The sequence below is a fragment of the Tauraco erythrolophus genome, chromosome Z, assembly GCF_009769465.1.
Source record: "Tauraco erythrolophus isolate bTauEry1 chromosome Z, bTauEry1.pri, whole genome shotgun sequence".
In the NCBI taxonomy this organism is placed as follows: domain Eukaryota; kingdom Metazoa; phylum Chordata; class Aves; order Musophagiformes; family Musophagidae; genus Tauraco; species Tauraco erythrolophus.
This window is the reverse complement of record NC_141496.1, coordinates 50,142,537-50,155,871: the sequence shown is the minus strand read 5'-3', so window position 1 is coordinate 50,155,871 and position 13,335 is coordinate 50,142,537. Positions and strand designations below refer to the sequence as shown.

General features: G+C 45.4%; 1 protein-coding gene across 1 annotated transcript; it reads left to right on the top strand.

The window, feature by feature from the left end:
- The first annotated feature begins 667 nt into the window (after positions 1–667).
- On the top strand, positions 668–13,208 carry APTX (aprataxin). The gene is made up of 8 exons (XM_009980782.2): positions 668–710; positions 1,084–1,220; positions 2,162–2,208; positions 6,860–7,180; positions 8,649–8,708; positions 11,440–11,666; positions 12,499–12,602; positions 12,888–13,208. The coding sequence occupies exons 2-8, from the start codon at positions 1,091–1,093 to the stop codon at positions 13,040–13,042; spliced, it is 1,044 nt and encodes a 347-aa protein (XP_009979084.1). The 5' UTR covers positions 668–710; positions 1,084–1,090; the 3' UTR covers positions 13,043–13,208.
- The last annotated feature ends 127 nt before the right edge of the window (positions 13,209–13,335 follow it).

Here is a 13,335-nt window from a genome sequence, read left to right as displayed (position 1 = left end):
GCCGAGCTTTCGCTCTTGTCCCGGCGCGCGCGAGCTCCGCGCGCCTGCGCCGGCCCGCGCTCCGCGCCACGCCTCGGTGGTCACGCGGGGCTGCGCTGCAGCAGACGGTTGGTGGGGCCCGCGCGCGCGGCAGGGGCGGGGCCCGGCGTTGCCATGGGGACGGGGTCCCGCTCCCTTCCCGGCCGGCGGCTGCCGTCGTGCGGCGGCGACAGAGCGGGGCCCGGCGGGGCGCCCGTCCGCCCGCCCGCGGGCGCTCCCTCGCGTCTGCGGCCGCCGTGCGGTGGTGGCGGCCGCTGCCGTGCGCCGGGCCCCCGTCCCGGCGGTTGGGCGCCGAGGGGAAAGGCGGCGCTCTGGGGCGGGGTGTGTAGTGAGCGGCGAGGAGGACCCGTCCCGAGCAGCGGGCCGGCTCGCGGGGTGCAGCCGGGTGGGCCTCGCCGCACATCGCACGTTTCTGAGTGTGTGGCAGCGCTGGTGTTGCACTGGGGGCGGAGGGTTGCTTTCCACTGGGATAAGCTCGCCACAGGGTTGGGAGGAGGAGCGCTGAGTGCCTGGCACCAGGCAGCGGGGAGGGCGCAGGGTTTTTGCTCCGCAGGGTCAAGTTGGTGTAAGCTTGAGGGTCCAGTTTCATAGCGTGGTCCAGACTGTTGCTGGAGGAAGCTATCCCCCTTTCTCGCCCTCTCTGTCTTCTGCTACTTTCTTTGTTTTGGTGGGTAAGTTAATTTTCCAGATCAACTCTGATTCAGTGGGAAACAAATCACTTTTTTTGTGGGTAGGCTTTTCTGTCACATGGAACTGCTGATGGAATTGATTTTTCCCGTGTATCATCTGTGGATGTGAGACTGTACGGTGGTGTAGAAGGAAGGAAAATAAGTTTGCCATTTCAACAGAAGCTTGCTCTTAGATTATGCTAGTGTTAAGTTAATGCTGTGCTTTGCCTTGAATTTTAGGGACATGAACCCACTTAGCAGAAATGACTCAGCTAATGAATGGGCTGGCAGCAGAATCTCCTGGACCCTGTTCCACAGGAAGGTGACCCATGGGGAAGCTGCATGTTAGTGACATACTGTTTGTTTTGCTCTATAGCACAGTGATGCGTGTGTGCTGGCTTGTGAGGAAAGAGAAATGCAGCCAGCGAATAAAACTGCCACACTTGGAAGCAGTGGTGATTGGGCGTGGCCCAGAGACTGGGATAACAGATAAGAAGTGTTCACGGCAGCAAGGTAATGTTTAGCTCCAAGCCTGCTTTCTACATGCAACAGCAACCTGACTTGTGAAGAGCGTGAGATACAAGTACAGCAGTCATGTTTATCAATAAGCATCATTCTTCTGTTCAGCTAAATTACAGGGAAGCCAACAGACCAGTGTTTTGGCCTGATTCATAAGCCTGCTTTGAGCACGGTCTAAATGGGAAATCACAGTATTTTCTTGAAAGCCAAGCGAGCCTTCCTTAGGCTGACTTCTGCAGTCACTGGCTCATGGTCGTCTCCTTTCTCTGCGTGGTACTTAGTGTTGCTTGATTCTTGAAGTCATCCAGCTTTTTTATATGCATGTATGGAGACCTCTGGGTCCTAAAAACTCAGAGCAAACACCTAATAACAGGAAATTCACCTTAGTTTACAAAGGCATTGACCCTTAACATGAGACCCCTGCTCGCAGCCCTGTTCCGCTCCCTGCACTCTTGCCTCGTGGGTGGCACTTCATCTCTCTAGTCTTCCACCAACTGACTTTTAGTGTGACTTGTTATTTTATAGATGCAGTGGGAGAATATATAAAAATATCTGTGATCTATAAAATACTCCCCTTCACATCTTCCCTGCCTTAACTTTCTTCCCTCTGGACACAGTCCTGCTCCATGCCTTGTTGTCGCAGAGGGCTGGTGAGAATAGCCAGAACGTGTAGAAGACTTCCATAGATTTTGCCTTTATTCTGAAGTGATTTTGCTGATCCATGATGTGAAATATACAGGTGTGACTCAGTTGTATGGGTTGGTTCTGTTTTACCTGTGGTCCTGGAAACAGGATGAGGCAGAAGTATTCTTTGTGTACGTTCACAGAGATCAGCTTCAGAATGTAGCAGATCTTAAAATACAGGAGTGTTTTCTGCAAGGGGTGGTTCAGCAGAGTTCTGGCCTTTTTATTTACACTTTGTTCTTTCTTTCCAGTTCAGTTAAAAGCAGACTGTAACAAGGGATATGTCAGAGTTAAGCAGGTATGTTTTTAAATGGGTTTACAATATTTCTGATACTTACCAGGATCGTTCTTCTACTTAAATTCCACAAATGCTGCAAGTGATGATACTGATCACCGGGTCTGAAGGGCCCGAATCTGTTTTATGGCCAAAGAGAGCACAGCGAGTGGTCCTTGGAAGGGATCTGTCTTTTTTTTTTTTTTTTTTTTTTGTGTGTGTGTGTACTGCAGTGGAAAGTCTGTACTACTTCCAGATATGTTCCGGTCTCAGACAGCCAGACTTAGAGCATCAGGGAATGCTGCAGTGAATCCTCAAGCTGTTCTTCCAGGTGCCATGTTTGGGAGATTTCAGAGTTCTCCTAAGCTTACTGATCTGCCTCCTGAGCCTTAAACTTCCAAAGCTGTGGCAGCCCTTCATTTAAGATTTTGATTCATTCTAGTTTTAGTGCGACTGGGTGGTTGTGGAAGGTTTTTGTTTTGATGGCTGATAGAGCCAAAGGTGTGGTCATTTCTGGGAAGGGATGGGATGTGACACAGCACTGAAGGCATTCTCATGTTACTGACTGAATGGATATAGGCCTGCTGTCTCGTACTAATGAGGACCAGTGTCCCTGAGATACTATGAAGGGAAAATGCCCTGGCTTGAGAAACTGGGGCATGTATATGTGCCCACGGTATCAGCATGTGTGGACAACACATTAATGTGTTCTGTCTACTAGGGAGTAACATATTCTGTCAAAACGGCCCTAGCACATTTTCGCTGCTTGCTCTAGAGTTGCTTCCCAGGTGATCTGTGTGCAGCACAGGGTTCCAGTGATCAGTTATTTGGTAGTGTGTTTGCCTGGGAAATGTGAGTTGTGCGTGACTTGAGTGAAACTGCAGAACTGTAGACTGAAGAGATCCTGGCTGGAATCAGATAGGTACTTCATCACAGTGAATACCAAGTGGTCAGAGGCACAGTACCATCTTGTGAAGCAGACAGGTATAGCAGTGACAAAGCTGAAGAGACATTCTGTGACAAAGTCTATCAGTCACAGGGAAGAGCTTTTTCCTCAAGCTTGTTTCTTGTATAAACGTTAACCAAAAGCATTTTACTGAAGCCGGAGACTCCTAATTTCCCTAGGATCACCCTCATGATCAGGCAAAATCCATCTATCAAGCAGTCACTATAGGTTGCCCATGCCACTTTGTGTTATCAGTTATGCCCGAGACAGAGGAAAACGTATTGCTTTTCAGTCATTGGCTAAACTTAAGGTAACTTCTCAGTCTTTAAAACCCTATTTTGAGGGGAAAATTATTTTACAGTTGCATGGAGCTGTAAACTGATGCAATGAGATAGGCAGGTAAAAATTCGACCTTGATGTCCTCATATTCTGCTAGAACAGAGGAAATAACAGATGTCATAGAATCATAGAATGGTTTGGGTTGGAAAAGACCTTAAAGATCATCTAGTTCCAAGCCCCCTGCCATGGGCAGGAACACCTTGCACTACACCAGGTTGCTCAGAGCCTCATCCAGCCTGGCCTTGAACACTTCCAGGAATGAGGCATCCACAACTTCTCTGGGCAACCTGTTCCGATGTTTCACCACCCTCAGAGTGAAGAGTTTCTTCCTTAGATCTAATCCAAATCTGCCCTTTTTCAGTTTAAAGCCATTGCCCCTTGTCCTGTCACTACATGACCTTGAAAAAAGTCCCTCTCCAGTTTCTTGTAGGCCCCTTTAGGTGCTGGAAAGCTGCTATAAGGTCTCCCTGGAGCCTGCTCTTCTCCAGGCTGAACAGCCCCAACTCTCTCAGCCTGTCTTCACAGGAAAGGTGTTCCAGGCCTCGGATCATCTTGGTGGCCCTCCTCTGGACTCACTCCAGCAGGTCCATGTGCTTCTTGTGTTGGAGACTCCAGAGCTGAATGCAGTATTGCAGGTGGGGGAGAGCAGAACAGAGAGGCAGAATCACCTCCCTCGAACTGCTGGCCGCGCTCCTTTTGATGCAGCCCAGGATATGGTTGGCTTTCTGGGCTGCCAGTGCACATTGCTGGCTCATGTTGAGCTTCTCATCCACCAGCACTCCCAAGTCCTTTTCCTCAGAGCTGCTCTCATCCATTCTCCACCCAGCCTGTACTTGTGCTTGAGATTGCCCTGACCCACGTGGAGGACCTTGCACTTGGCCTTGTTGAACTTCATGAGGTTCTCACAGGTCCACCTCTCCAGCCTGTCAAGGTCCCTCTGGATGGCATCCCTTCCCTCCAGCGTGTCCACAACACCACACAACTTGGTGTCATCTGCAAACTTGCTGAGGGTGCACTCGATCCCACTGTCCATGTCTCCAACAAAGATGTTAAATGGCACTGGCCCCGGTACTGACCCCTGAGGAACACCACTCGTCACTGGGCTCCATGTGCACATTGAACCGTTGACCACAACCCTTTGAGTGCGACCATCCAGCCAATTCCTTCCTTATCCACCGAGTGGTCCATCCGTCAAATCCATGTCTCTTCAGTTTAGAGACAAGGATGTCGTGTAGGACAGTATCAAATGCTTTGGACAAGTCCAGGTAGACGATGTCAGTTGTTCTTCCCTTATCCACCAGTGCTGTAACCTCATCATAGAAGGCCACCAAATTAGTCAGGCAGGATTTGCCCTTAGTGAAGCCATGTTGTCTGTCATCTGCTTTTCCATGTGCCTTAGCATAGTTTACAGGAGGATCTGCTCCATGATCTTGCCGGGCACAGAGATGAGACTGACTGGCCTGTATTTCCCTGGGTCTTCCATTTTTCTCTTTTTGAAAATGGGGGCTATGTTCCCCCTTTTCCAGTCAGTGGGAACTTCACCAGATTGCCACGACTTCACACATATAATGGATAGTGGCTTAGCAACTTCATCCACCTGTGGATGCATCTCATCAGGTCCCATGGACTTGTGCACCTTCAGGTTCTTTAGATGGTCTCAAACCTGATCTTCTCCTACAGTCGCAGTTCTTCATTCTCCCAGTCCCTGCCTTTGCCTTCTGTGGCTTGGGCTGTGCAGCTGGAGCTCTTGCCAGTGAAGGCTGAGGCAAAGAAGTCATTGAGTACCTCAGCCTTCTCCGTATCCCGGGTAGCCAGGTCCCTGTTTCCTTCCGGAGAGGGCCTACGTTTTCCCTAGATCTCTTTTTATCCCTGACATATCTATAGAAGTTTTTCTTGTTGCCCTTGATGTCCCTGGCCAGATTTAACTCTATCAGGGCTTTAGCTTTCCTAACCTGATCTCTGGTTGCTTGGACAATTTCTCTGTATTCTTCCCACGCTACCTATCCTTGCTTCCACCCTCTGTAGGCCTTCTTTTTGTGCCTGAGTTGGTCCAGGAACTCCTTGTTCATGCATGCAGGCCTCCTGGTGTTCCTACCTGACTTTCTCTTTGTTGGGATGAACCACTCCTGAGCTTGGAGGAGGTGATCCTTGAATATTATGCAGCTTTCTTGGGCCCCTCTTCCCTCCAGGGCTTCATCCCATTGTACTCTACCAAGCAGGTCCCTGAAGAGGCCAAACTCTGCTCTCTTGAAGCCCAGGGTAGTGACCTTGCTGTGCGCCCTACTTGCTGCCCTAAGGATCTTGAACTCCAGCATTTCATGGTCGCTGCAGCCAAGGCTACCCTTGAGCTTCATGTTCCCCATCAGTACCTCCATATTGTTGAGAACAAGGTCCAGCAAAACATCTCTCCTCGTTGGTTCCTCTACCACTTGGAGAAGGAAGTTATCATCCATGCATTCCAGGAACCTCCTGGATTGCTTATGCCCTGCTGTGTTGTCCCTCCAGGAGATATCGGGGTGGTTGAAGTCCCCCTTCTTTTGTGAAAGATGCAAAATAAAAGCATTAAAATACGGATAGGCTGGTATATACTTTGCACAAGCTGAGGCGGACAGAGGTTTAGCCTCTCTTGAAGGAAGAGGCAGGTGTCACCATGTTTGAACACAGTCTTCTGTGGACCGGAGAAGGGTTATCACATTCAGCTTGGGGGTAAAAAAAAAGACAGGAGCAAGAAGCTTATCTCTGTAGTGGACTCTTTTGGGGGCTCAGAGAGACTTTTTTCCTGATTTTTCTTTATTTTTTGCTTACATATGAGGCAGTGTACTCCTTTCCCTCTTGAAATGAGCTGGAAGAGTGTGTTTGTGTACTTGAAGGCGAATGTGTTGATGAGACAGCACTTGATAGAAAAAGAAAACAAAATGTAGTAAAAGGAAGAAGAAAAAGTGAAATAATTTGAAAACAGGAAACTTTCTGGGGATGATTGAACCGAAATAATTTGTTAAAACTACTGTTACTCTTCAGAAAGAATTGTTACTAAGGCTGTTATTATTTTAACAGTTGTTTAACAGGTTGTTAATTTGTTGTGAGCAAAATGCAACATAGGTCTTGCTGTAACTCTGTAGCCAGCTTCCACAGAACTGTCAGGTCCCTGTGAAGCCATGCTCCTGAGAGTTGTGTGCTGTGATTGAAGACTGGGCCACAGAGTCTTCAATCTCTCTATGTGTTGGACTTCCCTCTAGAGCAGATTGGTGTGGGGAGGGGGTGCAGTGAATACAACGCACATTTGCTTTCCAGGATAGTGATAGTCCAGGACAATGAAGTGGTAGTTCACAATTCCAGTTTCTGCATCATCTGCCTTTTTTTTTTTTTTTCCCTTTTTTCTCCCTACCAAAGATGGGAGTCAACCCAGCTAGTGTTGATCTTGTGAATATTGGCAAGGATGAAGAGGTGAAAATGAAGCCAGGCCAAGTTCTGCATATTGTGAACAAACTTTACCCGTATGTGGTGGAATTTGCTGAAGACTCAGAGAAAACTGTTACAGGAGTAGAAGAGAAAATACAAACCACCAAGACGCTACGTGAGGACTCCTGCGAGAATGATGACGTAGAGCTTGTGCCCAGAAAAATAATGAAAATGGAGGTGGTGGATACAGAAAGCAGTTCTGCAAATCCCAAGCTGGGTGTATCTCCACGTGAAGTAACTTCAAGCAAAAAGGCAAGTGTTTTGCTATTAGTACTTGTGCTGTTTCTCCTGGGGTTGTCTCCTCCATCAGGAGTGGTCTTTTGTGGATACTACTGATGGGGAAGCATCTCAGGTGAACACAGATCCTCAGAGCATGTAAGCTGAGGCAAAGACTGCTCCTGACATCCCCCAGATCCTGCGAAAGTTTCCTGGAGCCCACTCTAACCTGAGCTGAGGGGGGGTGTGTGTGTGAAGGGCTTGCTTGTAGCGAGTGAGGATTTAATCTCTGGTTCGTGCTGCAGTTTCTGCTAGAAGGACAGCCCACACAAGCTCGGTTCAGCTGGAGTCACACAAGGATACTGTGCTGGCTCTTGAGTTGTAATCTGCTATGTTACAAATAGAGCAGTGGTTGTCTAAAAGCTTATGCACAGAGAATGGAACAACTTGACCCTCTTTTTTTTTTTAATTGCTTTTTTCCTCCCCCTCTTGCTTTGGTCATTCCTTATGGTAGTATGATGTTTACATTAAGGAATGTAACCAGGCAAAATCTTTTTGTAAGGAGATTTTTAGCCCGGCTGACATGGACAAAATAAAAGACTGCTTAGTGCATCTAGAACTGACAGTACAGTTGCTGGAGGAGAAGGCACAGAAATGAGACCCCTCGGGACAAAATTTCAGTCCCAGGTTGTGGTGGGTTGACCACTTATTTCACCTGTGAACTCAGGCTAGTTATATTAGGGCCAGATTTGTGGTGGTATGAGCAGGGAGACAAGCCAATTCACACTGTTTCTCTGTCAGCGTTAAAATAATGTTTGAACATCTTCATCTACAAGACTATGATGAAGATCACTGTTGATAATGCCTGTAAAGTGATCTGAACAGATAAAACATTATCTGTTTTGAAAAAAGTACCCTCGAGTCACCTTCTATTAGGTGTTCAGTAACCAACTTAAGAGATAACTGCTAATGTTGGCTTGATCTTCCTGTGCCTTTCTTTTTTTCTGTAGCAGCCACTCCTGCATAATATCAAAAAATGAATACATTGAACAGTAAGGCAGCAAACCACAACCACTTGTTCTGCGCAGAGCAGCATGTGGTAGGACAGTTAGTGGAGATCCTGTACTTCCTTTGGCCCTGGTGATCCATGAAGCAGAGGGTCTTTTAGTAAAATAATCTATCATCAGTAGTAATCGAGGACTGTACCATAATACATGCCTGCAAATTATTAAATTCAAACAGATCTACAGCTCTCTGTTGTTAAACTTCCAACGTTTGAAAGACTTGACTTTAAATCTTAACAGTACCTTGTTAAAAGTTTTCAAAAGTAGGTTTGTGAAGGCAGCTGGAGCAGATGTGTTGGCATTTATAGAAAGGAAATAATTCAGCTGTCATTCAGCTATTATTTTACTGTTGTACACTAATGAAAGTACTTAACTGAATGCTTTAAAACATATAATTTGATTCTTAGTTACCTTTTTTTTTTTTTAATCCTGTGCTGTAGGAACATTTAGGACACTGGAGTCAGGGTCTAAAGAGCTCCATGCAAGATCCAAAAATGCAGGTGAGAGCTGTACTCTTGTACTTTACGGTAGTTCCTGTCTAACAAAGTTAAATGAGTTTTTTTTCTTCCCTCTGTAGTTTAATGATCTGATTAACCAGTAGAGTATTCCGTAAGGGCTGAATTGTACTTGCATCTCTCTCTGTAGTAGCATTAATTTGGGAGTCTCTACTATGCTAATTTTGCAGGATGTCATTATCTTAATTGTCTTTGAGCTCTCTACGCTGTTGAATTCAGCCAACAGATTTCAGAAAGGTTGTTGGGAGAGCAGGCGAGCAGTGCAGTTGCTTTGTTTCCTCAGGGAAACCAACTAAAATGGGAGGTGTTGTTTCCAAGCTTGGTGCATTTCCTGGTTTCCAACAAACTCTTAACAGCAATACCTCTGAGCCAGCTGACAGGATGTGACTCCTGGCTCCTTCTCCACCCACTTTCTTTCTACCAATTGGAAATTGCTGGGTAGTTTCTTTTAACCTGCAGATGCTCCAGATGCGCCTCCCTCCCTCTGCTTTCCTGTGGCTGCATAATGGTTTTCCTTGAGCTCATTTTTTTTGTTGTCTGCCGCCTGCTTTTGCGGAGGTCAGACTCAGGAAGCAGAAATCTGACAACTGTCTTTTGTGGCTGCACTGTATACATACTGTCTTGTTACTATATTCTGAGAGAGCCCTGAGAGAATCTTCCCTATCCCTGTATAGAACCTATATTTCTTTTTATTTTGAAGTTATGGCAAATATATAGACCACTCCTTCTGAAAAACAAGGGTTTTTTTAGCTCATCTCCAAAATAGGGAGAATGTTCTCCATCAGTATTCGACTGTCTGGGATAGTAAGGCCTGAAGCTTGGGTCCATTTAGCTTGGATTTTGGCTGGCTGACTGCTGCATGGCCATCTTGACATTAGAGATGTGTTCTTCCCTTTATACTTCTCAGCAAGAGTATGTGTTCAGGAAGATGGATATCACAGACACCTGTGATACTTGGTTCTTGAAATCATTGAATAATTTCAGTTGGAAAAGTCGTTTGGAGCTCACCCAGTCTGACCACTTACACTCGGTGTGATTGCCCCAGCCTTTTCCGTTTGAATTGAGTTGATCTTGAAGGGTGAAGATCTCACAGCTTCACTGGGCTCCTCCAGGTGATAATCATCCTCAAGCTGAAAATAATTTCCTTGATAACTAATCAGAAGGTCATTATTTCTTGATTGATTTTTTTTTTTTTTTTTTAAGTTCAAGTCTAAGGTGTTGAACTATGTAGAGTTGTAGGAGAACTGGATGCCCATCCTCGTGGAAATGCCAGCGGTTTCAAATGAGTCTTTCTATGGGGAATGATAAGCTATTGAAATACTTGCTTTTTAAACGTGAAGCTTGATCTTCATCTCTCAAGTGGAATTTCATATAGCACTTACCAAGGCAGTGCTTTCTTGACCCAAAAGATAAACTGGTTTTAAAACTTTTCTTTGAATGTTAGAACACAAATAACTGTTTGTGACTTAGTGTTAGCTTTACTAGTTGTGGTTCTGAACTAAATACACAAACAATAGAACTCCTAGCTTTGCTTTTTAATAAAATATTAAATAAATGGCAGTATTTCTTCCTTCTGAAAACACTTGATCGTGGTCCCATTCTCACTGGCTGCATATGCAGACACTAATGTGTGTAATTAAAAATATGACAACATCAACTAGTCTTGCTGCTGAATCAGTCCTTTGATTTGTATGCTGATAAAATTTTAATCTTCCTTCCTGTAGAGCAAGAGTGATCAGCTCTGTATATAAACATACGAGAATAATTAGCAAAGATGACAAAGACATCATCCATCTCTCACCAATAGATGTACTGTTAAGAGATCAGAGATACAGCACAGTTTCTGCTTCAGAACCTGGCAGATTTTTATTGCCAGGGACAGGTTGTCTCCTCTGTTCTCCATGTGCTTTGCTACTGTTTCTCTTCATCAGCTGCATTAAACTGTTGCAGAAGGCAAAACAAAGTGAGAACAGGGGAAGAAGGGCTTGATAGACACCAATCTGTTCTCCTTTTTGAGAGTGATCTTACAAAGTGGCATGTTGGGTAGCATGAACTGAAATAGCTCAAGCTTTAACATTTTTGTCATTGTAATGCCAGTGGAGGTCTGCAGCACCGAGCATGTTATTTGCAGCACCTCTGAGGCTTGTGTTTCACTCCAGACATCTGTGCAGGACGAGGCAGTCCAGTGCGTTCCTTCGTGCTTTATGTTGAACAGAGTGCCGTGATTTTTGTTTTGGTGATCGCTAAACTTGAGTGTAGCCTGATGGAAGTAGAATTTCCTAGGCCTCACTGGTATCTGAGTCTTGATTTTCAAGTGTTCATATCCTCCTGTAGCAATAGGTAACTTCCTGCTATGTAAGAACAGAAAGCTTTTTCCTTAAAGCATATATAGAGGGATGCTGGAACATCTCTCTGTAGCTGCCTGCTACATGGTATAGAAGAGAGCACATATCCTGGACCAACTTAGTTCCCGCAAAAGTCCTCCGTGAAGTGGAATGCTCTGCTGCTTGATATTTCTCCCCGCTTAGCAATCTTGCCTGGCTTTTTTCCTGGCAGTCCGAGACGCACCAGCAACACATACATGTGCTAAGGGACTTCTGCAACCACAATGGGATGTGCAGATGAATAACATCTCAAAATCCACTAAATACAGTGCTTATAGGAATAAGATACTGAACTTTCAATTAGTAAATAATCTAATATTTTGTTTTGCAAGGTTTACAAAGATGAAAAGACTGTAGTCATCAAAGATAAGTATCCCAAAGCACGTTACCACTGGCTTATCTTACCGTGGGACCCTGTTTCAAGCCTGAAGTCAGTCACCAGGGACCATCTTGAACTCTTGGAACATATGCATGCAGTCGGGCAAAAAATGATTGAACAGTGCCCTGCCAGAGAGAGTCTGGAGTTCAGACTGGGTTACCATGCTATCCCCAGTATGAGGTAAGACCTAGATGAGTCATCAGCTGGAGACTGTGTTCTTCCAGTTCTACAGATTTGAGGCTACATCTGTAATGTCATCTGGCGTTGCTAAAAATAACTAATCCTCCTAAACAGTACAAACAATTTGGTGTCCAAGTCCTTCGGGTGCAGCTGTGCACAGACTGCTGCGTATGTGCTGATGGGCTACACAGGCGTCGTAGATCCAGTGGGAAATGCCAGTTGGGTTCCCCTAGCAGAGGTCTGTAGCTGGGGCTCACTGTGTGCCTGTGGTCCAGTCCCAGCGACAGAGGTGGCGCCACCAATGGCATCCCCCCTCCCAGGGCACCAGTCTGGGATCAGGAGTGACTCTTAAGCCTACAAGTCCTGCCTGATACTTAGCAAGGATTTGAATCTTGTGGGTAGGTCCAGATGTTACAGTGTCCAAACGCCCGTGGGTATTCCAGTCAGCATTCCTAAGTTGTTCTCCGCTTTTGGACAAAGCTGTGAGTCAATGATCAAGTCCTGTTCAGGTAGTTTGCAAAGTTTAAACCTTTGGTTTATTAAAACCACTGTCTGCCTTTTTGGAAACTATCAGGAATACAGACTGTAGTTAGGGGCCAGTGGAATATGCAGACTAGCGACCTTGACTGTGGAAGTGAAACGCTTGGCATGAGACAGTGCTTCCAGAATGGACTGGGTTTCTTCTGTCGCAGGATTAGGAGTCAAACAGGATAAGACTGACCCATAGGGCTGGCAGTCCGACGCTGCTGAATCATGTTTGCAACTGATAGTACTGCAAAAAAACTCTGAGCATTAACATTTTTCTTCTGTCTACATAATATATTTGTTTCAGTCAGCTACATTTGCATGTAATCAGCCAGGATTTTGATTCTCCGGCCCTGAAAACCAAAAAGCACTGGAACTCTTTTACTACAGACTACTTCTTAAACTCTCAAGGTAATGATTAGAAAAGGTATTTCGTAACATGTTCTGGCTTTGGGCTTTTTTTCCCAACAAATGTGTAAGCTATAAATTCTAGTGTAATAAGTGAAAGGTTTTATGTAATTTCAGATATTGGGGAATAACACTAAGTAAAAGTCAAGCGACTTTTGTGACTGGCTGAAATTAGAACGGAGTGATGACATGCTGCGCATGTGAAGCAGCGTGCAGAGGCTCTGCGGTGTCATGTGTTGTATGATGCATCATGGTTGCAATACCTCTCATCTCTTACCTTTTTTTCAGATGTGATAGAGATGGTAAGAAGCAAGGGGAAAGTGATGGTGAAAGATCATGTCTCTGAACTTCTCAAATCACCCCTGAGATGCCATTGCTGCAAACAGCAGCTGTCCACTATCCCACAGTTAAAGGAACATCTCAGGAAACATTGGCCAAAATGACTTTGCAAAAAATCATCATACAACCTGTCTTCAGATTTCAGGCTAAAACAACGACCTCGAAATGTCAATGGACATGTATGTTTTTTGTTAACTGGAATGACAAATGTAATGTGGGAAAAAGTAGCCTGGAAACAGCAGCAGACTAACTTTGTAATAGCTTAGACAAAAAAACCCACAACATAAAATAAAATGACTTCTGAAGTTGAAGGTGTGTTTGCAGCTTTGTTGTGGTACTGCCACACTAATCTGCATGTGAACCGAAATCTGGAAGAAGTGTTTTGTTTGGATGAAAG